We start from the raw sequence: 26,225 nt of genomic DNA on the forward strand, positions 1-26,225 counted from the left end.
CTGCACCCTTTGCTCCTGCTCCTTGCACGAAAGGGGCATTTTCCTCGCCCTCGGCAGCTGGCAGGAGCTAAGTGCAGCGGGTGAGGACTTTAGCCTGTCTCAGGAGCCCAGAGATTAACCCTCGGCAAGAGGGCTGCGCTGTGCCTCCCAGCAGACAGGCAGCGGGATGAGGGAGGACCCCAGCGCCGGGACAAACCCACAGCATTTTCCACCTTCACACTCCAGCAGCCTGGATCAAGAGCTGGGACTCGATACGCTTTGGAGAAGATTAAGGGGGTGCTCAGGCCAAGCAGAGCGCATCCTCTCCAGCAGCCCCCCCAGCAGGAGCAGCCCCCTACCAGTGCCCGAGCCCTCTCCCCAGTTCACGAGGCAAGGCGAGAGCACAAACAGGGAGATTAAGCCTGTTAGAGGAGGCGAGCGGTGTAATCCCCAGGCTTGGGATGGGGACACGTGGTGGGGGCTCCTCCTCACCCTCCAAACCCAGCAAACCTCTGCCCCCTCCAGGGACAAACCCCAGGGCTGCAGCAGCTTCAGCCCCCCCCCAACACACAGGGGGCTCACCAACAGCAGATTCTCCCTCAATCGCTTAAGTGCTTTAAGGAGAAGTCGAACACGAAGCGTTAGGCACCAAGGAGGACACATGGCTCACTCACTGGCCCCAGGAGAGCACCGCAGCAGCAGAGCAGAAGCGCAGCACGTGGATTGCAGGGCACCAAAACCACCCCGCACCGCTGAGGCTCAGCCACAGCCCTGCTTTCCAAGAGCCTATTCCCACCGCACCGCTGGTACAAATCAATTACTTAATCACCAGCTGAGGGATCCCAATCAGCACCCACTAATTACCCTAATGAAGCGAGCCTGCTCCTTGCCAGCCCGCTGATCCAGCAGGCTGCAGAGAGGAGCCTTCCCTCCCTAGCCTGGGCTTTGCCACCCGCACAGCCCCATGCAGAAAAGGATTTGGGATGGATGGATGCGGGACAGGAGCCGGCTGCCATCCCATTATAGCCCCTGCCTCCCCTGGGAGCTCACCCAGCACCACCAGCCAGGCTTGCTGTGCGCAATTCTATGCAGCTTACATAAACCAGGGGTCTGTAAGTGAATATAAAGGTATATTTCGTGCTGGCCATTACCCAGGGGTGGATTTGGAGCTCCGGCAGAGCAGGAGGGATGTGATGGAAAAGGTTCCCCTTGCTGGAGGCGGCTCTGGTCCCCCCGAGCCCAATCCCAACCCCAAGAGGCGCACAGCATCCTGCAGGGCTGCGCACCGAATCTGGGGCACATTGGATGGAAAAGGCCCCCTGAAACCCCAGGAGCCATACAGAGAAGCTGCGTTCACTCCGGTAACCACCGACCCCCTACCAGGGATGCCAAGAAACCCTCTCATACATGAGCTACACTTTTTTTTTTTCATTTGTTTTCGTGAGGTCTGTTTGTATTTAATTATCAAATTGCAAAGTATTTACAACAACATTAGAGTTCCAAAGCATCTCCGCCCCCCACCACCCACAAAGCTGGACATTTTCAGGTTTTTCCAAAGTTTTATTATTATCCAAAAAAAAAAAAAAAAAAAAAAAAGCTAAATATTTTACTTTGACACTGAAAAAGGCAGGTGGGGAGGAGGGGGAGCTGGGGAGAGAGAACCAGAGCCACACGTTCTCTGCATAGTCGTCTGGAGATCTTACAAAAATGCTGTTTAAAAAAAAAAAATAAAAATTACACCAGCAGAAAATCTCTCGTACGGGGTTATCGGCCCATCGCGTCCGTGCCGAGGAGCATCGTGGGGTAGGGGGGGGCTCCCCTCTAAATGACAGGATTTAAAAACAAATTGGCAGACCAGGAGGGTGACGGTGGGGAGGCTCTGAGCCCGCGTGGCCTCTGTTGGGGCCACCTGCAGCAGGGACCCCAGGTGCCACCTAATGCCGCGCACACACGGTCAGATGGACGGACACGCAGACGGACACGCAGACACACATCCCCTGCCCTGCGCCGTGCTCCTCCTGGGTTGTTTCCCTGCCTCCTGCCACCAACAGTCCCCAGCCTCTCCCTGTCCTCAAACCCCCAGGGCAGGGAAGAGAGCCCAGGGCGGTGCCGATGCTGCTGGGACGTTCTTGCTCCTGTGCCAGGGAATGAAACACCTGGGTTGGGAGCACCCCGGCCCGGCTGTTCTCTCACGAGAACCTGTCCGTGCTAAAGAAAACAAAAGGTCACACGCTAACACGTGCATTCGCCTTCTCTCTCCCCAGCTCGTGGGTCCGATCCATCTTCTGCACATGGATTTAGAGCTTTAGGAGCCTTCTCCCGGGGATGGGGATTCTGTGTCCCACCCGTGGTTTTGGCACAGGCTGCCCCTCGTAGCACTAAGGGGCTTCTCCAGGACCCATCAGCCAAACGACCACGAGACCAGAACTAAAAGACCTCCGGGCGTGACGGTCCCCGCACGAACGCAAAGATGCTGGGGGAAGGAGAGGCTCCGAGTCCCAAGGTGGTTTAAAAAAAAAATAATCCATTAAAACAGTCGCTGTTCTCCAAGCCAAAGGCAGGATCTCTCCATTTGTGCCACGTTTGAAGGCTTTACTGTTAAAAAGGAGCCACCAAGCCAGAACTCGTTCAATAAATAAGACGCTGGGGAGCTGCGGGAGCGAGCGGGGGGCTCTGCCCTGCTGCTGCTGGGGCGAGGGGCAGGAGCAGCTCCCCCCGGGGCGGCCCCAGCACCTTCCTCGCCTGGTTTTCCACGGGTGCTGGGCCAGCACAGTGAGGGGTTCTGCTCAGGGACAAACGCAGACAGAGACGGCGGCGTGACGGCAGGAGGAAAACAAAACCACATGCAACCTGGCCGGCTGGTGGGGGGCGCAAGGGGGCTATGTACAAGGGGGGCGCCGGGGCTGTGCGCGGCCCCTGGGGTTCAGCCTGGGGGGGGGGGACAACAGGGGGGACAAAGCTGGGCACGGGGACGCAGAGACCTCCGAAACACAGCCAAGGGCGCGGGGAGCCTGCAAGACACCCGCCTGGCACAACGCTCCCCAGCAGCCCAGCCCTGGGGGGGTGGCAGCAGGAGTGGGGAAGGCAGCTGGAAACGTACCAGTGGACAACCACATTGCAAAAAAACAAGTATTTCCCCCAAAATGCTCCTCTGTCGTGTGCCCCAGCCCCGTGGTCTCGATTTGGGGTTGGTGGCCGGCAGAGGCGTAGCGTTGGGTGGAGAAGCCCCGGGTGGGCTGCATGGGGCAGGCGAGGGCTCCATGGGGTTCCCCCCCTCGATGCCGATCCCAGAAGTGACGAGGCACGGCCCTGGGGACAGGCACGGCTGGAAGACTCGACTGTGTGCCCAGGAGGTCCCACGGGACGGGGCGGGCAGCAGGGCCCCGAGCAGGGCCAGGTCCCACTCCCGACGTGAGGATGGGCAGGCACTGGAGGAAGGAGCCTCGAGGCCAGTGTCCTGTTGGCACCACGGGCCCGCGGGATCCTGGGGCCTGGTGCCTTGCAACGTCTGCTCCCCAGCTGCATCCCAGTCCAAACCAGTGCTGGCGCGCGCCTTCCCCACAGCAAAACGTCTCTGTGAACACCTTTGGGCAAACGAGAGCAAAAAGGGTGGGCGGAGGGGCAGGGAAAGTCGTGGTGATTTTAAACCAGGGTGGGTGCAAGAAGCCGTGGCCACGTGTCCGAGGCAGGAGGTGCTGTCCCCCGATTTCTCCGGGGAAAAAGCCTCCTGAAAGCCAAGCCTCTTGGGGTGTGTGTGTGTGTGGGGGGGGTGATGCCCCGCCAGCCCGCTGCCCCGCTCTCCCTCCTGAGCCGGTGCCAGCACCCTTGGGCTCCTCTCGCCCCGTCGTTAATCAGGGGCCAGCAGTCTTAACGAGCGACGGGGCTCCCCAAAATCGGCCCCCTCGGTGGGGAGGCCGGCCCTCCGCGCCCCGCGGCGAGGTCTCCGGTGCCAGGAGGAGCTCCAGGTCTATAGGTTCTCGCCGGGCTGGTACTGGGGCTCTGTCGAGGTGAAGTAGTCCTCCAGGAAGGCCTGCAAGTACTCGAAGGTGGGCCGCTCCTCGGGGTCCTTCCTCCAGCACTGGCACATGAGGTCGTGCAGCGATTCGGGGCACTCGGGCGGGCAGGGCATGCGGTAGCCCCGCTCCACCTGGTCCAGCACCTCCCTGTTCACCATCCCTGAGGAGAAAGGGTCGTGGTGCTGAGTATGGGGCCGGGCAGGACCCGGCATCGTGCCCGCCACCACGGGGGGGCTCGGGGCTCCGTGCCCCCCGGCGCCAGCTCTCACCTGGGTAGGGCACTCTGCCCTTGGTGGTCAGCTCGGTCAGCAGGATGCCGAAGGACCAGACGTCCGACTTGATGGTGAACCTGCCGTACAGCGCCGCCTCGGGGGCCGTCCACTTGATGGGGAACTTGGCACCTGGGCGAGGAGGGAGAGTCAGGGGGTGCTCCCCCACCCTGGCGCAGCCCCCCAGCCCTCCCCAAAGGACGCCAGGCACCGAGGGACCACCCCAGGGGACAGCACAGCACACCCTGCAGGGACTGGGGGCTGCACCTTGCCGGGCCGTGTACTCGTTGTCCTCGATGAGGCGCGCCAGCCCGAAGTCGGCCACCTTGCACACCAGGTTCTCCCCCACCAGGATGTTGGCCGCCCGGAGGTCTCGGTGCACGTAGTTCATCCTCTCCACGTAGGCCATGCCGGACGCGATCTGCGGGGCAGGGCACGGGGCCTGAGGCTCGCGGGGGGGACACAAGGAGCCCCCCGAGAGGGGACAGCTCCGCAGCTGGGCCTGACACAGCTGGAGGGAACTGGGACACGGGACTGGGGGGGACACCACAAACCCACCTGAGCTGCCATATCCACGAGCTGCGGGAGCCGCAGGTACTTGCCCATCTCTCCCTTGAGGAAGTCCAGGAGGCTCCCTGCGAGGAAGACAGCGCTCAGCATCCTTCGGCAGAGCAGAGCCACCCGGCCGGGCCAGCCGGCGTCCCTCCTGCGCTCACCTTTGCTCATGTACTCGGTGACGATGTAAATGGGCTCCTCCGAAACCACGGCGTAGAGCTGGACCAGCTTCTCGTGCCGGAGCTTCTTCATCACCTGGGCTTCCTGCAGGAAGGCCTCTGGGGACATGGTGCCGGGTTTCAGCGTCTTTATTGCCACTCTGGTGGTGCCGTTCCAGGTCCCTGGAGGATGGGACACATTAATGGGGCCGTGTCCCCTGCCTGCTCCCCCCAGCTGGGAGATGTGGCGAGGACGCTGCGCTGGGGACACGGGGCCGACGCGGTCCTTACCCATCCAGACCTCTCCGAAGCAGCCCTGCCCCAGCTTCACCTCGAGCCGCAGCGACTCCCGGGGGATTTCCCAGGCGTCCTTGGCGAGCCCCTGGGTCTGGGGCTTGGACGTGGGGCAGACGGTGGTCAGACGGTGGCACAGGCCGTCGGCGTGTTCTAGCGGGGGACAACGTGGGGGTGATGCTCTGGCATTCAGGCACGCGATGGCTTCCTTGCAAAACACCTCGGGGACCCGCACCCAGACCCCTTCCCCTTTCTGAAATCCAAGCTGTGTTTTTCACCAGGTGCCCCCAGCCCAGTTTGGGGACCCCCATGCCAGTGCTGGCTTCCAGCAGCCCCTCCCTGCAGCAGGGGCACATCCATCTTGGAAAAGACACCCAGGGCCACCAAGTCCGACTATCTCATCTAAACCATATCCCTCAGAGCCACATCCACGCATCCCTTAAACACCTCTGGGGATGGGGATGCCACCACCTCCCTGGGCAGCCCGTTCCAGAGCCCGACCACCCCCTACACGAAGAGATTCCTCCCGACACCCAACCGAAACCTCCCCTGGTGCAGGCACAGCGCCCTGGGCATCACCCAGACCCCTGGGACGTGGGGCAGGGGGGTCTGGCCACGGCCCCGGGTACGCACTGGAGTAGTAGGCCACCAGCTGCTGCAGGCTGCCGAACTGCGTGCGAGAGGTGATGTAGAAGCCGCCGCTGTCCAGCTTGCGGATCTTGTAGTGCTTCACGTTGAGCCCCTTGGCGTTGTCAAAGTCGGAGACCGAGAGGCAGTAGGCACCTGTGGGCAAAACCCAGCGGCTCAGGGGCTGCGTGGGCACCGGACCCCCATGGGGGGAGCAGGACGGTGCACGCAGGCTGCTGGTTTTACCCCAAAAAGCCCCTGTATCTGTCATTCACAACTGGTGCAACAGCCGAGAGGCACCACGAGGCGCAGGGATGAATGCAGCAATAAAGGGGCAGGGGCATGGGGGAAGGATGGGGCCGCAAGGAGCAAAAGGGAAGGTTCACGCTGCTGCCTGCATGAGCTGTTTCCACTGGAATAAGGCAAATGGCACCACGTTCAAAGCACCAAAGCAGAAAAAAAAAAAAAAAAAAAATCAAGGAGCTTTTCCCAACAGTGCATTTGGAGCCAGACTAAAGCACATTTCCAGGTAAGAAACGGCATCCTCGGCCAGCCAAACCCCGGAGATCAAACTCGCACAATCAGGAAGCACAAAACAAGGATCAAGAATCGTTAGACCTGAAAGAAGGGCCTAAAAATTAATCATTGCCTTTGTCTGGTTGCTCACAAGCAAGAATTTGACATTACATGGGTGGTAGGAAAAAAAAAGTATTTGTGGGACAAAAAATAAAAGAACAAAACCAGAAAAAAGCCAGGGAGAGGACGTGCTGCTGGTTCCAGTCCAAAGTGTTTTGGAAGCCTGTGGGTACACGGGTGAGCAAACCATTAGGGCTGGGGTGGGTAAAAACAGGACATCTCTGCCTCCAGCTTGGATGCCGGGAGGAGAGTGTGGCAGAAAGGGGACAAAAAAGGAAAAAAGAAAAAAAAAAAAAAAAGCAAAGCAAAGGAAAAAAAAAAAGCAAAGCAAAGCAGCAGCTGGGTGCTGCACAGGCAGCAAACCCCGGAGGCACAAATCCTGGCGGCAGACGCTGAGCACAGAGGGGCCAGCACCAGGCTCCTGCTCTGCACTGAATGGGAACACCTCAGGGGAGGGAGGCTGGGGCCGGCACGAAGCGCACCCCGTGTCCCCGCAGCCGGGGCTCACCTTTCGTGGTCTCGCTCTCCCGCACCAGGAAGGTCCCCCGGGGATTTTCGGGGTTGAGCAGCAGCCGCTCGGACTCCCGGCGAGTGATCTTCCCGAAATACCACCTGCGGGAGGGAAGGCACAGGCTCAGCGCGGGGCCCCCGTGCACCCCTTGGATTCGCAAGCAGCCATCCTGCGCCGCCGACCGAGGGCACTGCACAGCGCCTGGGCTCCAAAAGCCTCCCCAAAGGAGGGGCAGCCCCTGGGGCACCCCAAGCAAGAGCTGGGGGTGGAATTCCCCCACCGTGGGCTCTGCCACCGGGTGGGGACAGTCTGCGGAGACGCACATGGATTGGAAACCAAACCAAACCAAACCAAACCAAACCCCAAAAAAAGCCCCAAGAAATACAAGAGAGGCCCCTGCAGGTTTTGCCCAGGAGGAGAGGGACAGGAGAGAGGGAAAAGCGCTCGGTGGGTGGTGGTTTTTCTTTTTCTTATTGCTTTTTTTTTTTTTTTTATATATAAAAAAAACTGTCTAAAAGATGGCAATTACTCTTCAGCCTGGATGGAGTCTGAGGGCGCGACATAGTTACTGGGGATGTAGCCCGTCTGTCCTGTAGTGAGGGAATGAGCCAGCCACCAGTCACCTTCCCTGCAAGAAAACCAAAACACACTCAGTGTGAAGCCAAAAAGCCCCCAAGCCCCCTCGGGCCGTGCCCTCTCCTACCTCCGGGCAGCGTCCCCATGTCCCTAGAGGCACGGGACGAGCAAGCAGAGCCCAGCCCGGGGGGGGACAGCAGCGAGCAGCACCCGCACCCAGCCCCGCAGCAGGACCCTGGCACGCAGAAAGACCCCACGGAGACCCCAGGGCATGGGGCAGGAGGGTGGCAGCAGAGCCCAACCTGCCCCAAATCAGCCCTGGGAGCCTGCTGGCACCGGGGGAGCCCCGCTGCCACCCCCAGGACAAGCAGCATCGCCACGGTGCCAGGGTCACCCATGGTCCCAGCATGTGGGATGCTGTGAAATGAGGGGGTCTCCTGCCTGGAGAAAAGGCCGGAGAGCCAAAAAATACCTTTGGAGCCCTCTGAATTTGAGCTGGGTCTGGCTGGAGATGAGGCGTGACGGAAACCCCAGCGAGCAGGTAAGCGGGGAGCAACAGGCAAAGGGGGAGGGAGGGGAAATGGGGGAAAAAAGCGACAGAATGGCAGCGATTAAATAAAGCACCAGAAAACAAACAAACAAAAAAAACAAACAACAAAAGAAGGCAGAATTTGTTAAACACAGGCTACTCAAAACAACAAAAGGGATCAAATAAATAAGGACTGGAGCAGGCTGGAACAGGGTGAGGTGCTCTTTAGGCTGCTGCGGTGCCCTCGGGCCAGATCCAGCAGGCACAGGGCAGCCAGGCACAGGGGTCCCCCTGCAGCCTCTGCCGAGGGCTGGTGGTGCTGGGGCTCAGCCGTGGTCCACAGCTTGCCGAGCATCTCCAAATCGGGCACCCCAGGCCGGGATGTGGCTGGAATTTGGGCGATGGGGGGGAAACCTGCCTGCAGGCAAAGCCCAGCCCCAGGGTGCTGCGGGGTGTGCTCTGCCCGGCTCATCCCCGTGTGTCCCAGTGCTGGCCCCAAGCAGCCTGGGCTGAGAGGAGGTGGCCCCAGGAAGGTCTCGAGGTGCTGGCCCTCAACTGCTGCAGGCACGGACCCCATGAGCCTGACCCCGGGGAGTTCAGCCCCCCTGTGCCCCAATCCCTGCACACCTCCACCTCGCCCCAGCCCTGCGTGCCCACGGCACGGGGCGTGCTGTCCCCTCGGGGCTGTCCCCTCGCTCCTCGTGGCAGAGGGCACGGAGCTGCTGCCCCCACCTTCCCCGGGATGGGGTCGGGGGCTGCTTCGGCTCCTTTCCCACGGGGCCGGAGCAAACATCTGCCTGAGAAGTGCCCAGATTTTGGCTCGGGGCTTTATTCCAGCTCGGGCTGGAAGGCTGCAATCTGGGAATTCGGCAAAAGCAAACTATTCCAAAAATGTCTCAGCGGAAGGGGAAAAAAAAATAATAATCACCATCATCAAAACAAAGCATTTCAACAATTCCCTGCTCGGTTTTACCCAAAATGCCCCGTTACACCCCCGCTGTCTGCCAGCGGGCTGGGAGGGGGCCTTCTTTCGGTGATGGGGTGAGCGGATTTGGCCCTCGGGGAGGCCGAGGGTCACTGCTGGGGCTCTGCAGGACGCAGGAGCAGGGAGGGGGGTGATGGGCTGCAAACCCAGCCCCAGTACAGCAGCCACCAGGCAGCAAAACCACGGTCTCACAGCCATACCGAGCAGCGTGGTGCTGCTCGGGGCCTGGCTCCCTTCCGAGGTCTCGGCCACAGCAGCACCACGAAGCGGAGCAGGAGCCCGGGGTAGCTCCCTGCTGGGGCTGGGAGGCGGAGGAGCACCAAACACCCCAAACTGGGGCTTTTTGTGCACCACTGAAGCCCTTCACGCAGCACATCCTATGCTTCACGGACTGAGCAAATCCCCATTAATAAACGATGAGCGTGGGAAGGAGGCCGAGGACCGAACTGAAAACCCAGCTGTGTGGATCCCCGCGGGGCAGGAGCGCTGCCTGCAGGGCAGCCCCTCGTCCTTCTGCCTTTGTGGGGCTGGTTTTGGTGCCCAGGTTTCGAGGTGGCAGCAGCGGGGACAGCGAGCTGAGCGCGCTGCGCAATGGGACCGAGCATGCAGCAACTTGAGGACTGTGCCAGTCCCGGGAGCGACTCACAAAAAATAAAGAAATAAATTTAAAAATGCAAAAATTAAGGCAAAGAAAAAAAAAAAAAAAAAAAAAAAGACCAGGAAGGAGCAGAAACCCAAATGAAACAGGACTGATGAGGGGTGCCAGACACAGACAAGGGGTTCGGGGCCAGCTCAGACCTCCCCGGTGCAGAGCCACCAGCACAGAGGGGGCTCCGTGTGCTGCCCCGCTCGCCCAGGGAGGTCAAACGTGGCCGGGCACAGCCCCCACAGGCAGCCCCTGCTCCCTCCTGCTCCCACCCGCGGGCAGCCCTTCACCAGGCAGCTCGGCAGCAGCAGCAGCAGCACCAACCCGCGGTACACACCTGACGTCCACTTTCCTCCTAACGAAAGCGTGGCGGGCAGGAGAGAAGAAAAACAGTCAAGAGGGAAGCTGAGGTCACAGGCACCGCGGAAGGACGAGAAAAGCATCTGGGGAGTGGAGGGGGTGAGTCCAGGCAGACGAGAGGCAGCCGAGCGCTGACGGGGACGGGGGGCAGGCGGGGACGTGGCCCCGAGCTGGGGACCGGCTCTGGGACGCGGAGGTGGCTTGGTGGCAGGGCTGTGAGGCAGAGGTGCCCAGCAGCGGGGGCAGGAGGATGGGGGAGCATCGAGCATCCCCCAAGCCATGGCCTCTGATGCCAGTGGCCTCGGACACGTCACTGCTTCCACACACGGCTCTAAAATGCCCCTTGGAGTGTCCCCGGGGACAGCTGGCCTGCCCGAGGCCGGGCTCGGTGACCCCTCTGGAGCCCTCTCGAGGGGGTGAAGCTTGGCCACAGGGGCACAGGGACACTCACGTGTTGTTGACAATTTGGAGGCGTTCTCCTTTCTTGAAGGACAGGTCCGTTTCGGTCCGGGACTCGTAGTCATAGAGGGCCACGAAGGTGGTGACTCCGCCTGCGACAGGAACCGCTCAGGGTGAGCGCCGCCGCCCCGCAGCACGGCACCGGGGCACCCTCCTGTCCCACCACCCTCCCACCACCAGACAAAACACCTCTGCCAACCTAGCCCAAAACAAAAAAAAACTCCTTCCAGAGGAGGGGACCCCACCGCCACCAGGAGGAGCTGGAACCAAACCCAGCCAGACCCAACCGCCAGCACCCGAGGGTGCCGGGGCTGCACTGACCGGCCAGCGCCCCGGAGCGCTGCGGCGACGTGACGGTGTCGGAGGTGTTGAAGCCTCCGAAGAGCTTGGACTCGGCGGCCATGGTCCCGAAGGAGCGGCTGGGGGTGCGATGGGCGTCGGGGGCAGCCGCTTTGCTGGGTGTCTGCGAGGCCGGGTACCCCCCGTGGTGGGTGCTGTCGGCCGGCTCCAGGCTGCGCCGGCGCTGGCTGGGGTCTTTGGGTTTGCTCTTGCTGCTCCCCATGGTCCCGGGCTGGAGGAGGCAAAACAGGCAGAGGGCTTTTATTTATCATCATCGTCATCATTAAGCCGCTTCCCAGGGGTTTTGCAAGCTGCCTGCCCTCTAGGAAAAGAAACAAAACCCCCAGAGGGTTTCCAAGCACCAGCTGCCGCGAAGCCTGGCCCTCCTGCCCCTGCCCCGGGGCGGCATCGCTGCCCCCCACACCCCCGCTGCCCCCAGACGAGGCGGGTGGGGAGAAGTCACACAGCATGAGCTGGGGAGATGGGATAACAGCACAGCGCCGAGGAACGCCAGGGCCAGCCCTGCTCGAAGGAAAAGGCTCCTGGACACCGGGGCGAGCAGCAGCGGTAGCCCCAGGGCCACCCGCGCGGGGATGCTGCGGGGCCACGGCTCTGCTCGGTGCCTGCGGGTACAGCCCCCGAAGGGGGTTTGGGTGCTGGGAACGGTCCTGTGCAGCCCAAAGCCTGCAGCAAACCTCAGAAACAAGGAGCAGAAGTTGGGGTCGGGAGCAGTGTCAGGCAGTCAGCGGCTAAGGACCAAGGGATCTCTGCTTTATATATAGCCCTGCCTTCCCTGCCACTTCGGATCCGGCTCTATAAATACCTCCAAGGTAATGATATAAATGAAGGAAGGGAATTATTCGCAGCCTCCCAAGATGGCAGGATACACAGCAGTGTCCTGCAGCTATGGAAGGCAATATTTAGGCTAGAGCACGCAGGCAGGATGGAAAAGGGAGGCGGAGAAACCTCTCGACAAGGAAAAACCGAGCAGGTGAGGAGCAGAGGAGGCAGCCGGCGCCCGCGGGGCACGGAGCAGAGGGCGAGTGGGCTGCAGCTGCCTGCCAGGCTTTGCCCCACAGAGGACTTTCCAAGCCAGAGCTGGGGCTGCTCCCTCCTCCAGCTCCCTCCCCGTGCTCAGGGCTTGGTTTGGCCGTCAGGGCTCGTTTTCCAAGAGACCCAGCTCCAAGCAGGGCCTCAGCCCACGCTTTGGGGAGTTTGGAGCTGAGCGGGACGGGAAGGTCAGACACAAGCCCCGCGCTGGCAAATCGTCACCGCTGGCAGACTGACGGTGGAGAAGAGGGGAGAGGCTGCCCCATAAATAAATGTGCTGCTTAAATCAGAAATGCTTGAGCAGAGGTGCAGGGGAAAGCGGGTCTTGAGAAAAAAAAAGCAGCAAAGCCCCCTCCCGGACCAAGAGCCACCCCCCCGTGCTCTCCTCCCTCTGCTCACCTCCGTGCGGGGCTCGGGCACCCGCTGGCACTCCCGGGGCCCCGTGGGCTGCCCGGGGCCGGCAGGGCTGTGACCACGGCGCTCGTGACAGCCCACGCGCCTCTGAGCAAGGCGTGCTCACAGCTTCCCCTGGCCGCGGCACTTCCCCCAGCAGGGACACGGCAGGGACACGGCCGGGATGGGCAGCGGACGGAGCGCGGCCCCCGAGCGCACCCATGGGGGTGGCTGTGGGGACAAGGGGGGGGCTCCTGGCCCCAAGCAGCGCTGCCGGGCAGCGGGGTTAAAGCAATCGGGTTGCAAGAAGCTGCCCACCACCCGCAGCAATTCCCCTGAAGCTCAGCACCGCTCCTGTCCTCAGCCGGGCAGGATTTGGGGCAGGGCTTCCCCCCGAGGTGCAGGCGGCAGGCTGGAGCGCTGCCAGCATTCCTCGCGCTCGCCTCCGATGGATCAGAGGCGGCAGCTCTCCTGCGGGCAGGATTAGCACCCCAGGCACGTCGCAGCCTGCAGGGACTCCTCTCCTTTCCTCTCCGGGGGCTCGGCGCCGCTGACAAATTGCGAACCACCGCGGTGCTGAGCTGTGAGGTTTCAGCTCCGGTCCCCGCGGGACCGGCTCCTGGGGGCACCCAGAGATGGGGAGACCCCCCCAGGGCGATTCCTTACCTGTGTTTTCCAGCTACAGCCTGGCCGTGGGGTTGTGGGGGGCTGCCAGCGGCCTCAGCTCAGCTCCTGCTGCAGACAGAGGGATGTTAGTGGCCCTGTCCCCGCCGCGTGGGCTGCTGCGCCCACCCTCCTCCTCCTCCTCCTCCTCCTCCTCCTCGCCACCCGCCCACCTCTGCGGGTGCCCCCAGCGCGGGGCAGCCAGCTCGCCCCCGCCTGCTCTGCTCTCTCATGTGTGAAGAGGGGACGATTCTCTGCTCCACTTCATCGCACCCACCCAGAGAAGGGCGAGGAGGCGGCGGGGGCAGCCCCGGGCGATGCAGGGCGGTGAGAGGGCAGCAGGGCCGCGCGGCTCCCAGGGCGCCCCAACCCGCTGGGGGGTTTTTTTGGTCGTTCCCCCAAAGGAGGAGAAGCAAAGTCGGCACCACGGGGCGCTTCCAGACCCATTGCTTTGTCTCGGATGGCTGGGACTGGCCACAGGGGCGCTGGGCCACCAAACGGGGACCTTGTCCCCGGGGACACGGGTGGCCCTCCCCGCCCCCAGCAGCACAGACAAACCGCGGCGTGGAGCGCACACACGGTCCTGGAGCACCTCACGCTGCTCAAGCCCTGACTCAGCAAGAAAAGCGTGTTTTCACCAAAATTCTCAAAAGGCACAGATTCTTATTGCAAGCGTGGGTGCTGCGGGGACGTGCAAAACACGCTGTTGTCTGGCAGCAGCAGCCCAGGGCAGAGCTTCGGGTCAGAGCAAGGAAGGGCTCCCCGCAGCCGGGGGCTCCCCACGCGCCAAACACGCAGGGGTCAGCCACAAGGCAGCCCCTGCGGCACCCCCAGATGGGCCACGGCCCCCAGCAGAGGGACGCTGCCGTGCCCAAAAGCCAGACCCCAAGCTTCCCTTCGCCTCCAGGGACACCGCGCACTGCAGATGGAGCAGGCACCGAGCTTTTCCCCACGCCACCAGCTAACCACGCTCACCACCCAGCCACGGCCTCCTGCCTTCATTCAGGAGCCCCAGGTGTTAGCAGTATCACACCACCCAGCTCCACGGCAGCTGCTCCGGGCTCCTCATGCTCCAAATTTGCAGCACGAGGCACAAACCCGCACAGGAGCTGCATCCCACTGTGTCCCCCCCACCGGCCGGGCGCCGTGCCGAGGATGTGCCACGCTGTGGGTTTATTTTGCGCCCCTTCCCCCCACCCCGCCCCGTGGCAGTAAGTTTTGTGGCTATTTTTAGTGCATTTGATGAGGGTAACGAGCAGCGGCTGATTGACAGCCCTTTTACGACTTGAATGGTTTGTAATTTGTGCCTGACTAATATTCGCCGCCAATAATTGCACAGCGGGATGGGAGGTGGGGGAAGCTGCAGTCTCAACTCCAGGCTGCAGCACATACAAATAAGGCTGCGACGCGCACCCACGTGGCGTCCCCACCGCCCCGCGCCGTGTCCCCAAGCACTGCCACGTTCCCACGGTGGCCCCGTGGCAGCATCCCTCGGGTGGCGAGGCGCTCTGCCCCGCAGCAGGCACGGCAGCCCTCCCGGACCCCCAAAGGGTGCTCAGCACCGAGTTCCACACACGGGGTCTTCCTGGCTCCCCGTTTCCCCCCCCTGCAAGCAGCAGCAGGGCCTGGCCGAGCCGTGCATCCCCGCCCAGGAGAGCCCCAGCAGGAGGGCAGCGCCGCACTCCCCTCTCCAGAAGCAGTTGAAGGAAGTGCCCGGAGCTGCCCCGCTCAGCTCAGGCCCCATCGCAGCCGTGGCTTCCCCATCCCCTCGTGCCGGGGGCAGCAGAGCCCCCACGCAGCACAGCCGGGGCTGGGAACACCGCCTGACCTGCCCGACACCCCCAGCCCCCCGATACCCGCATCCCCAGGATTTTTCTCCCCCCCAAAAAAATTAAACGGCGAGGTGGGACGTGAGAAAAGGCTGGCTCCTCCGCCCTACCTCGCAGGGATGCTCTCGGAGAAGCAGCACAGGGGGAAGCTCGGGGGCCAAGGCGTCTCCTCCAGCCAGGCTGCTGCACCCGGATGGCTCAAGGATACAGCGCAAGTTGTAAAAGCCACGCCGATAGCAGGCTTGGCGACGCAGGGCGAAGCAATCTTTTTCTTTTTTCTTTTTTTTTTTTTTCCCAAAGACACTAACAAAAGGCACTGATTGGGAGCAGACAAAACACAGAAATACCACGTTTGCCGGCTTCTGTGTAGCAGGAGCTGAAACCTTGGGAAATTCTGCGACACGCTGGGGCCCGGGGCCAGACGGGGAGCCTTGGGGAGGGAGAAATCTCCGGCAAAACAGGCTCTGGCCTTGGGGCTGCTGAAGGGCCGGGTGGGTGCCCAGCAGGACACAGTGCTCCAGGCATGGGGACACCACGCCGGGCAGGGACATCTGCGTAGTGACCCCCCCCAGGCTTTAACGCCCCCCCTAAAGAGGTTTTGCTTCCCTTCCCTGCAGCATGGTTGCAGGGAGGCCTCTGCCAGCCCTGCCTGGGAGAGCTTCGCGTGAAGCACGGCCTGATCCCCGCCTCGCACACACCGAAATCGGAGCAATCACCGCAGGCACAGCCGGGGGGCGGCGGGCAGGGGGCCACCAGCAGCCCCGGGCAGGTTCCCCCCTCACACCCGCCCGCTTCAGCGCCTCGCAGAGCCCCCGCGGGATGAGTAACGGCACCTGTCTGCTGCCAGACTGAAAAATGAAGCGTGCAGGGCGGCGGGGACGCCGCGCGAGACAAAGCCGCCTCGTGGTGCAGCGCCGAGCCCACCGGGGGAGAGCACAACCTGAGGGAAGGAGCGAAAAGCCAGGGGCACGGCCCCCAGCCCACCCCACGCCCTTTGCCCATGCCAGGAGCAGGGACGGGCTCACGCACGGCACAGAAAAATCGCCTGCGGGGTGTGCCACCAGGCAGGGAGAGCCACGGCTGGAGGCGGCTGATGAGTTGCTGTGAGCCCCCGTGCCCATCCTCCAGCAGCCCCTGCCCTGATTTCGGCAGGAGACGCAACCCCAGACACGCACATGCAGCTCCTGCCCCCAAATGGGGGGCTCGGTGCCAGGGACGCCCCCGAAATTTTGCTTCCTCCCACTGCAGAGGCAGTGCCAGAGCCTCGCCAGCCCAGCCGTGAGCAGTGGCACCGGGATGGAGAGGCTGGGGACAAATCCCAGGACACGGACACCTTGTAGGGCATCCCAGTGCTGGGGACGAATCCCGGGACATGGACACCTTGTAGGGCACCAGGATGGCAGCAAGGCACGCGGCTGGGGGCCAGCAAACGGCAGCGCAGCCCCTGGTGCACTCGGGAGCACCTCGCTGCCCTGCCCGGAGCTCGAGGCCCCGGCACAGCAGCACATCTCCGAGTCCCAGGCACTGGTGAAAAAAGGGGGGCTGCTCCCCCAGCTCATCCCAGCTCATCCCTCCCCACCATAGCACCCCGGCCACCCTTCCCTGCCTCCCCCAGAAGAAATCCTCCGGGACAGAGCAGGTTTGGGGCCGTGGTGGAGCAGGGAGGGATGCACGCGGTGGGGTCACAGCGCCCGGCCACGCGCTGCCGCCCGATGCGAGGAGCGGCCCCTCCCTTAGCACCCTGTCAGCTCCCGTTAAATTTAGAGCCATCTTAATTAAAGCTGCACAGCCCAGCCTAGCAGGGGCCAGCGGGTCGTGACAGGGCGAAGGATAATTAAATCAGCCATACAAATTCACCCCCCCCCCTCCCCTCCACGCACGGGGGAGAGTCACGTTCGGGAGCAATTTGGGAACGTGTCAAAACACGAGTTAGAGACCAGACCAAAGCCCTGAGAGGCACAAAGCAGGTGCTGGATGTTTATCTGGCCAAGAAACTCAGAAACATTAAAAAAAAAAAAACAACACAGAGAGGTGTGCAGGGAGGCAGGGACAGACCGCGCCGCCCCCACCACCGCGGGGCCGCACGCTGCCCGGCGCAGCAGGGCCAGCCCTCGACAGCCAGATTTGGGTTTTGTTTCTTCGAGGCGATGGGAAGCAAGCTGCCCAGGCAGGCAGGGTTTCAGGGGATGGCTCCGCACACAGCCCGGTGCCCCCCGGTGTCCCCCAGAGCACCCCAAAGCCAGGCGAGGGCAGGGAAACCCTGGCTGCGGGCGCCCTGCAAGCTCCATCTTGCTTAAGGCTGGCAAGAAAAAAACTCACAAGGCTGACCTCCCAAACTCACTGCCAGCTCCCCGGGGCGAGCAGGGTGCCGGCACCTCGTGTTTTCTGGTGTTTTAAGCCTTTTGCTGCCCCAAGGGCTCCTCCCCAGCAAGGGCAGAGCAGCGGCTTTCCTTAAAGAACAGCGGGATCTGGGCGTAATCCCAGCACCTCGGGCGCGGTTACGAGGCACGCAGGGGATTTCTGTGCTGGGAGAGGGACGGACACCACCTGCAGCAGACCCGGGCACGACAGAGCCACGTCTCCAAAGCTTCAAACCGGGCAACAAGTCCAGCCCCGGGGCTAAGAGCTGAGGCCACCACTCACCTGGAGCCAGGAAGGTGCCAGCCCAGGTTCCAGGGCTCCACCAGCCCCGTGCCCGGGTCCCAGAGGAGGTCCCAGGGTTCAGGGCACTGTTAGGAAGTGTTTGGGGTCAGGGAAGAAGCAAAAGTGGGCCGGAGGCTCCTGGAGCCCCTCCGTGAGTGCTTCTGGAGAGCATTTGGACACCTGGACAGGAGCACCTCGCCCCCAGCCAACAGAGGTGTCCTCCACCCGCTCTGCTGTGCAAGGGCACCCCAGTAATCAAAGAGAAGAAATTTTTTACCCCAAGGCCAGTCCGGCACAGGGACGGGTCCCGGTGAGGCAGTGGGATGTCCCTGGGGAGATGCCCCAAGCTGCGCATGGCCCCGCATCGCCTCCCGGTGCCTCCCAGCCCAGCTCACCCCGTGCTTCCAGGATCCCCGTCAGGGCACGAGCCAGAAGCAGCGATTGCCAAACCAGCTCCAAGAAATGCTTTCCAAAGCCCTTGGCGTGCGTTCACCTGAAGCGTGCTTCTCCCAGACAGGTGCTGAGGGCACCCTTCTCCTCCTGCCAAGGCCAGGAGGAGCAGAGGGAATGCTCCCAAGTGCACCAAACGCCTGCGGGGCCGGGCAGCACTGACGGGGAGCCGGGACCAGCACCAGAACTGACGGAGCCATGGGGCAAATCTTCCCAAAACCGCCCTCCAAAGAGACCCCCAGAACGCTCCTTGTCAGTGCCAGCCCCAGGGCATGCCCCCAGCCCGGGGCTCCCCCCCAGCTCCTGTTTCCCGCAGCCCCCCCAAATGCACGGCGTTCCCATCCTCCCCCCGAGCCTTCCGGGGGAAAAGAGGCCGGGCGGCAGCGGGGTGACCCGGGCTGGCCTCTGGAGGAGGAGCACGGGGCCGGGGAGCTCAGTTCCCCATTCCTGCCTCCCTGCTGCCGGCTCCAGGACAGCTGCAGAAAACGGAGCTCGCTTCTGCTTTCTGCAAGGAGAGAGCCCGGGGCTCCCTGTGGGACACCCAGCGCCCAGCCCGGCTCCTGGGGAAGGGAAGGGGCAGGCAGGCAGCAAACGGCACGGATCGGCCCCAGACGGCGCTGCCTGCGGGTGCCGTGGCTCAGGGGGTGCCGCACGGGCGTCCCCATTGCGTGGCCGGCGCCCCAGGCTGAGGACGCTTTTTCAGGCTGAAAAGCTCCAGATCCGAGCAAGCTGCAACCACCCCGGCCACGCTGGCGTCACCGCCGAAACATTTCCCCGCTGAGCAGAACCAGCCTGGCCAGTCCGGCCGGCAGCCGAGCTCCCGGGGCCCCCCCAAACCCCTGGGGGCCGCAGCTCGGGGTGCATGGCCCCTGCCCCGCGCAGCCCCCGCGGGACCCTGACGGCACAAAAGGCTCCGAGGTGGAACAAGAAGCGAAACGGTGGCTGCCAGCACAGGAGAAGGGCTGGGAGGTGTCCGCAGGGTCCCCAGCGGTCCCATGGGGCGTGCTCCAGGGAACCTTGGGGCCACCAGGCAGGCGGAGGGGGCTGTGGGGGGCTGAGGGTCAGGGCTGGGCGATGCAGCCGCCAAGGCAGGGTCCCCAGGGATGCTCACGTTACCCCTGCCTTCGCCTCAGCGTGTGTGGATGGGGCTGGGAGCAGCTGCCAGGGCGGCGGGCACAGCCTGGGAGCACAGCGCTGCTCTCAGCACCACCACGCTCTGCCCCGAGACGTGCCCTGGAAGCATGGACCTCTCCGGTGGGGACAGCAGCCCCCACGGCCACTCCGATCTCCAGCACCATTTGTCACCAGGACGAGGTGACCACCTTTGTGGGCACCAGAGGAAGCTCGGCACAGCTACTGGAAGGGTTTCGGGGTGAGCTGAGATCAGCCGGACCCACACGGCGTTTCCGTGCCTAAAAAAACCCCGTGCTGGGCTCCCCAGGTGTGCCCCAGCTGCTCCCGGGGTGAGCGGGATGCTCGGAGCCAGCCGCGAGGTGCAGCCCAGCCGGTGCTCGCCGCAAACAGCCCCAGCAGATGCAAAACAAAGGAAAACGCTGAGCTGGTGTCTTTCATCCTGCCGCTCCGGGAGGGGAGAGCCAGGCCCCGTGCACGTCCCGGCCCCGCACCGCTCACTTGGGTGCCCAGAGCCCGGCTGGGTGCTGGGCGAGTGGCAGGGACCAGCCCGGGGCTGCTGGCACGGGACGAGCTGCGGGCACACGGGCACCTTGAGCCCTCCCTGGGCACCTCTCCCACCCGTGCTCGTGTCTCTCGTCCCACCCAGGGTTGCCGAGCGCCCTTCTCCTCCCGGGGACAGCACCTGCGGGGCAGGGCCGAGTGGCACCTCCTGCTTTCCATCGCCTCCCGTCCCCGGCAGCTTGGACACAGCACGGTCAGAGCACAGCACCAGAACCCCCTGAGCCCTGCGGCCGTCAGCACCCCCGGCAGGGCGAGAAGGGCTCCCAGGAGCTGCAGCACGCACGGACGTGTGCGCACACGCTCCCAGCACCCTGAGCCCGTCCTCCCCGCAGGCTTTCAGACCCAGCAGTGAGCTGGGAGCACCACACCGATCCTCACCGCAGGGTCTTTGGGGTCACACGCGTGTCCTCCCCACCCGATCTGGTGGGATTTGGGCTTTCCCGTCCGATCTGCGCCCCCCCCTTGGCACCGCACTCACCCCAGGCAGCAGCCCGGCCACCACTCAGTGTCCCCAACTCATGAGGACGTGGCCTCTCGTCCTCTGGCCTCTCACCCCCTGGCCTCTCGCCCCTTGTGCTCTCGTCCCACCGTGGTGGCAGGGCCCAGCCCCACGCAGAGCTTCCCGAGCCCCCCCGGGCCACTGGGGCTCCCCTTATCTCATGCTGGAGGCAGCCGGGGAAAGGAAAGGGCACGGCAGAGCAGGGAGTGACTCCGAAAGCTGTTACGTTTGCTTTTTTTTTTCCCCTGTTTTGTTTCATTTTGGGGAAGTTCCCCACCGCACAGCTCCACCCCAGGAGCATCCAGACCCCAGAAGGCACAGCCTGAGCCTGCGGCCGCGGGGACAGAGCTGGGGAGCACAAAACCGGCTGAGCTGGGGAGGGAAACCCTTAAAAGTCCCACCCGGGGGGCTGCTGGCGGGGAAGCAGCGGCACGCCACGTGCGTAAGGTCGCATTTGCCCAGCTGCAGTGGGTCTGGATGGGGAAACTGAGGCAGGCGGCTGGGGAAGCGAGGCAGAGCAGCGAAGCTCGGGCAGCCCTGCAGCCCCCAGCTTCTGCTGAGCAGGCTGCGAGGGGGAAACTTTTAGGATGTGGCTGCTCAGACACACGGCAGCCCGCAGGCACGGGGAGCTGCTGGGGCCGGGCAGCGTCGCTGTGCCGGGGGCTACGCGGCACCAACCCTGCTGCCATCCCCCCGCACGGCTTAGCCCCGGCTGAGCAGACACCAACCAGCTCAGCCCACCCCACCTGAGGCTGCCCCGAGCCGTCCTCGCCCACCTCAGCACCCCAAACCCTGCCCTTCCCAACAGCTCCCTGCCCCCGAGCCGGGGCACCCATGGGGACCCCACTGGGGAGGAGGGCGCGAGGCTGAGCTGAGCCCGGCTGCCCCGTGGCGGCTTCACAGGGGCGTTTCGGTGCCTTGTGGCAGCACCGGGGGCAAGTGACACAAGTGTCCCCGAGTCACACAGGGCAGCCCTGCTGTGCCCCAGCCCGGGGACAGGCACGGCAGGACGGCTGTCACCGAGCCGGAGATGGCACCAGGGTGACAGCAGGGGTTTGGTGACGGGGAGAGGCCAGGGATGGGCGCAGAGCACAGGCTCACGAGACCGCCCTGCTGCTGAGAGCTGCACTTCCTCATTTCCCTCCCCGAAGCCCTCTCCCACGCAGCCAGGCACCGAGACGAGCCCTGCTGACCCTCGGGTTACGCCACAGATATTTCGGCTACTCCACAACATCTCCACGCAACACCAAGGCAGCCTGGAGCTGTGGGGCTGGGGCAGGCTTCTGTAGGGTCTGAGGCAAAACCTCCCCCTGGATCCCCCTTCCCCAGGGTTTCTCCTCCTCGCTCCGTGCACCGCTCTCATCCTCCCTGTGACCCAAGGGTCCCTTTGCTGGTTTTCGGGCGCTGCCTCCACAGGTGCCCCCCGTGCCCTGCAGCAGCCCCAGCAGCCCCCAGCGCGTCCCAAGCGCTCCCCAGCTCGGCTCCCGGGGAGGCAGAGGGCAGCGAGGAGATCCGTAGCCTCGAGGGAAGTCAGCGCGAGACGCAGATTTACAGGTCCTGGTTCCTGGCCCAGGTTCAAACCACATTCGTTCCCGAAATCTGTTTCGGCGCTTTCTTTTCCGAGCCGTGCACGGCAGAGGCATGTGCAAAGCGCCGCCGAGGGCCTCGCAGCGAGGCCGTCCGTGCCACAACAGGACCCGGGCGCACCTGAGCTGCGACGCAGCCCACGCGGGTCCAGCTGTGCTCAGCCAAACAAAAAAACATCCCCCCCCTTTTTCCAGCCCTCCCGACTGGACCTCAGGGTGGACTATCTCATGGCTCACTGTCAGTTTAAAACATCAAGGACCAGAATCATCACTTTTTCCTCCCCCCCTCCGAGGCACGCACGTTTCTGCTCCTGGACGGAGGCTCCGGCACAACGCGAGCCCCGGGGGAACAGCTCCGAGTGCCCCCAAGTCAGAGGAGGTGGAAAACAGAAGGATGGCAGAATGGAAAGGGTGACAACCCCGCGCTGCAGTCACACGGACGGCACGGCCAGGGGGGCAATTTCCACGCCAAGAGGTTGGAGCTGGCTGGCGAGCACCGCGCCGCGGGGAGCCTGCCCGTGCCGGGCGCACACGCGCTGCTCCGGCGGGGCTTCGAGGGCTCGGGGCTGAGAGGCAAAGTGCTGAGGAAGTGAGGTCAGACGGGAAATTGTTCCAGGAGATAAAGGAACGAGTCAGAAGCCGAGCAGCAGAATAGGCAGCGCAGGAAACAATAGTGCCTCAGATAGCCCCGCGCGCTTCCCCCCGCGAGGCCGAGCGGGCAGCGCTTTGTGGAAGCGATGCTCTCGTGCTCTTCCCCCCTGAACACCCTGGGAGGAAGCGGGGGCTGTTGCTTCAGCTGGGCTCGCTCCAGCTGTTCCCCTGTCGAGGCGTTACACGCACTCGCTGGTCGCTATAAGGAGTGGCCAAATCCTCCCTGCCCCTACCAAATACCAATTTCATGTGTGAGCGGCTTCACGAGCCAGGCACAGCCCCGGCTTGGGGCGTGCAGGAGGGGCAGGGGTCTCGGGGGGGCACAGGAGCCCCCAGCTCCATCCCCTCTGCTCCCTCCTCGCCTCCATGAGCCTGGTGAAACGCTGCTGCTTGCCCCGGGCCAGCCTGCCCTGGGGAGCACCAATGTCCCCTCCGTGTCACCACAGAGCTTCCTGCCCATGAGTGGAGCCTCTGCAGCTCTCGGCCACCGTGAGCCACACACAGCTCCTTCCCCTTCCCAGCCCTCGCTGCCTCCCCACAGCACCGAGGTGATCTGCCTTCACGTGGGACAAAGTCATTAAAGGGCAGAGATATCGTTAGGGCATCTCCAGCGCTCTGTGAGGCCGCTGAAGACCCAGACAGGGAACAGCGGACTTCCCTTCACCGCCTTGTCAGCCCAAGGACAACCCCATCCCGTAAATAACCCCGTCCCCAAAATCCTAGGGCTGGGGCTTGGTGAAGCTCCCTGGACAAGCCCCTGCCCCACTGCTCGGGGGTCAAAGCCTGGCCCTGGGAGCCAGCCCATGAGCTGGAACAGAGGTGCCCTCCTGTGAGAAGCCAGCACCGACTGGCTAATGATTAGAGACACGGCTCCCCGCCGAGCAGCCTCATCTCGGAGGCACCAAATAGCCGAGGTCTGTCCAGGGGCCAGATCCTGAGCTGGCACAGGGCGGCACAGAACAACTGCTGGCAGCACGGGGAGCAGCGCAGGATCGGTCTCCCCATCGGCAGAAGCGCTGGGAGCTGCCCTGCAACGTTGGCGATGTCCCCCCGTGCGTCCCCATCGCACCTCCCCGGGGACTGGCGGTGACATTTTGGTGCCGCATGGGAGCCCAGGCACGCGTTGAGGTGCTGATGGGGTTCCCGGGGACAAACGGCCCCCAGCCCCAAAGGCCGGACCTCGGGGGAGGTGGCCGTGGCTCGGTCCCACGCCCGCCCGCACTAGTCACCGCTGGCGGTGGGCGCCTCAGCAGGTCGGAGAGGAGGGACAAAACCCTCCAGCTTCCTGCCTGCCGCACACCTCCTCCTGCGGGGAGCACCAGCCTGGGAGGAGGGAAAAAAAATAAATAAACCGAGCCTTTTGTTGCCACCCTCGTGCGGCTCGGCTGGCGGGCGGCACTGCTGGCGGCGCGCTGTCCCGTCCCCGCGATGCCAGCACCGCACCCCGGCCCCAAATGCCACCGGGCGGTGGGACCTGTCCCGGGGACCCCCCTGCACCGAGCAGCCCCACCACGTCCCCTTCCCTCGCGTCGTGTCCGGAACAAGCCGCGACAGCCCCGTGGCCCTATATGCTCTGGGGTGGCCACAGCAACGTACCAACACCCCATGGGAACACCCCGAGCCCCTAGGGCAGCGCGGGGAGGGGACCGAGGTCACCGCCTGGCTCCAGATGGGGACCAAACACGTTGGATGCTGCGGACCCCCCAGTGGGTTTCGCAGCTCTTTGGGGTGACACGGCACACCACAGCGGGTCGGCACCCCGATACAGCCAGAGGAGCCCAGCCCGGCCCCACTTTGGCTCTGCTGAACCCCGTGCTGCTGCGGCGGGGACGGTGGGGACAGTGGGGACGCGCCAGCACGATGGCTCCCAGCCACGCGTGGCGACCGTGTCGCCTGGGTGGCCATGGGGGAACTCAGCGGGTGGATAAAGCCCTCGGTGGGGCCACCCTGGGCACCGCAGCCTCCCGCCGGGCTGCTCCCCGCAGCATCGCCCCGGCCCCACGCGGCCCCCCCCGGCACTGGACGCGAGCCCCCCGAAAATCAGCGGCGAGCGAAGCCTAGGAGGGAAAGGGATCGGGAGACATCAAAGCGAGGAGCGGGGGGGCGATGAATATTTCATGTCCTGGCCTACATTCGGCCCCGCTCTCCCCGCCCTGCGCTCCCGGGGGTCCCCCCGCAGCCCCTGAGCACAACAAAGGGGAGCGCAGGCAGGCGGTGCCGCCCCGCCGGACCCCGCTGCACCCTCGGCACCCCCAGCCGGGCTCAGAACCGCCCCAAACCCCGACCCTCGGCATCCCCCGGCAGACCCCGACCCCCAAAACCCCGCGCATCCTCCGCTGGACGCCCCCCGACCCCACAAACCCCACAGACCCCACAACCCGCCCGCGGGCACCGCCGCCCGGACCGACCCCACCGCACGGCGGGGACACCCCCAGCCGCTCGGGGGGGCTCCTCCCCAACCCCCCCCGTACCCCACGAGCACCCCCCCATACCTCCATGGGGACCCCCCCCCCCCTCTCCAAAACCGTGCGCCCCCCGCTCACCTCCCCCGTGCGCGCCCTCCGGGGCTCGATCGCGGCTTTGTCTCCGTGCCGGGGGCGCGGCCGCCGCCCCCCCCCGAGCCGTGGCAGCCCCGGTGCCCCCCCCGCAGCCCCGAGCCGAGCCGAGCCGGGCCGGGCCGGGCGCTCAGGGCTGCGCCGCCGGCAGCATCGCGCAGCGCCGCCGCTTCGCTCCCGCCCCCGCTTCGCTTTCCAACCTCTCCCCCCCCCCCCCCCCCCGCCACCTTCTCCGGGGTGTGTTTGGGGGGGGGCAACCCACAGGGAGGAAAAAAAAAATAAAAAATAAAATAGGAATATGGCAGCAAACCGGAAGCGGCTATACGGAAAAAAATAAAAATGCAGCCCCTCCCCTGTATTTTTTTTTTTTTTTTTTTTTTTTTTTTTTTAAAGGGAGAAGGCTCCGGGCAGCCGGGCTCCGAGGGGTGCGGAGCGGGGTGCGGAGCCTCCCCCGCCTGCGGCTTTAGGGGCGCGCCCCGGCCGTGGGAGCCGCGAGGCTGGAGCTGGGGGGCTCTGGGCTGAGGGGGGTTCAGGGTCAGGGGGTCCTGGGGCCCGGGGCCGAGGGGTCTCGGGCTGGGCGCAGCACGGAGCTGGTGTTGGTGCTGACCTGGCAGCCGAAGGTGGCACCAGATGAGAGTGGTGATTTTTTGGGGAGGTTAGAGCCAGGCCGTTGTGCGTTTTGGTGTACGGCCCCAGAGCAAACGGCTGTTTGGCCGCAGATTTTGTGCTTGGAACCGAGACCGGGCACCTCCAGCCCCGGGCTGTCCCGGAGGGCTGCGATCCACCGGCCCCCCGATCTCCAGGAGGAGGCAAAACCTCAGCGCGGAGGCCCTGTGGGCGCAGTGCTGGCCGTGCCGTGTCCCATACCATAACAAACACGAGTGGGGTCTGGCCGTGTCACCCCCATGGCTGCCCCCATGCTGCCCGACCCTCGGGGCAGCTGGCAGCCCCCTGATTCAAAGATCGAAGCCGAAATTCCTTTAAGTGGTATATTCTTTATTGCAGCGCTGGATGCACGGGGGATCTCTCCACCTATCGTGCATACTCAAAGCAGAAAGCAGTCTTGAATTTATACAATCAATCTATCAATATTCTACAAGCACCTATACATATGCATTACCTATCCCCGCCTTCCCTCGCTTCTCATGCTAATTAGTCTTTTGGCACCTTGCGCCTGCGCAGAGCCTTCCAAGAATTGTGGGCAGGGGTCTTTGGGACGTGGGCAGGGGTCTTTGGGAGGAAGACCCCGAGTCTTCCTCACAGTGTACTTTT

At 63.9% G+C, this 26,225-nt stretch overlaps 1 protein-coding gene across 6 annotated transcripts in view; it reads right to left on the reverse strand.

Annotated features, from left to right (window-relative positions):
• Positions 1–1,313: 1,313 nt before the first annotated feature.
• Positions 1,314–26,225, reverse strand: part of SRC (SRC proto-oncogene, non-receptor tyrosine kinase) — a 36,618-nt gene continuing 11,706 nt past the window's right edge. Inside the window, exons 1-13 of one of the 6 annotated variants that reach the window (XM_082773319.1) lie at positions 24,942–25,106; positions 13,049–13,114; positions 10,922–11,171; positions 10,593–10,692; positions 7,575–7,673; positions 7,043–7,146; positions 5,905–6,054; positions 5,269–5,424; positions 4,981–5,160; positions 4,823–4,899; positions 4,532–4,685; positions 4,265–4,396; positions 1,314–4,155 (exon numbers count right to left, since the gene is read on the reverse strand). In XM_082773319.1, coding sequence (XP_082629445.1) covers positions 3,947–4,155; positions 4,265–4,396; positions 4,532–4,685; positions 4,823–4,899; positions 4,981–5,160; positions 5,269–5,424; positions 5,905–6,054; positions 7,043–7,146; positions 7,575–7,673; positions 10,593–10,692; positions 10,922–11,162 — 1,602 coding nt within the window. In that variant the 5' untranslated portion in view covers positions 11,163–11,171; positions 13,049–13,114; positions 24,942–25,106 and the 3' untranslated portion in view covers positions 1,314–3,946. Of the gene's footprint in view, positions 4,156–4,264; positions 4,397–4,531; positions 4,686–4,822; positions 4,900–4,980; positions 5,161–5,268; positions 5,425–5,904; positions 6,055–7,042; positions 7,147–7,574; positions 7,674–10,592; positions 10,693–10,921; positions 11,172–13,048; positions 13,118–20,140; positions 20,161–24,941; positions 25,107–26,225 lie in introns of those variants that run through there. The other 5 variants (XM_082773318.1, XM_082773323.1, XM_082773322.1 and 2 more) reach the window with 5 other exon arrangements.

The sequence above is a fragment of the Aythya marila genome (genome assembly GCF_965140915.1).
Source record: "Aythya marila genome assembly, chromosome: 16".
Classification (NCBI taxonomy): domain Eukaryota; kingdom Metazoa; phylum Chordata; class Aves; order Anseriformes; family Anatidae; genus Aythya; species Aythya marila.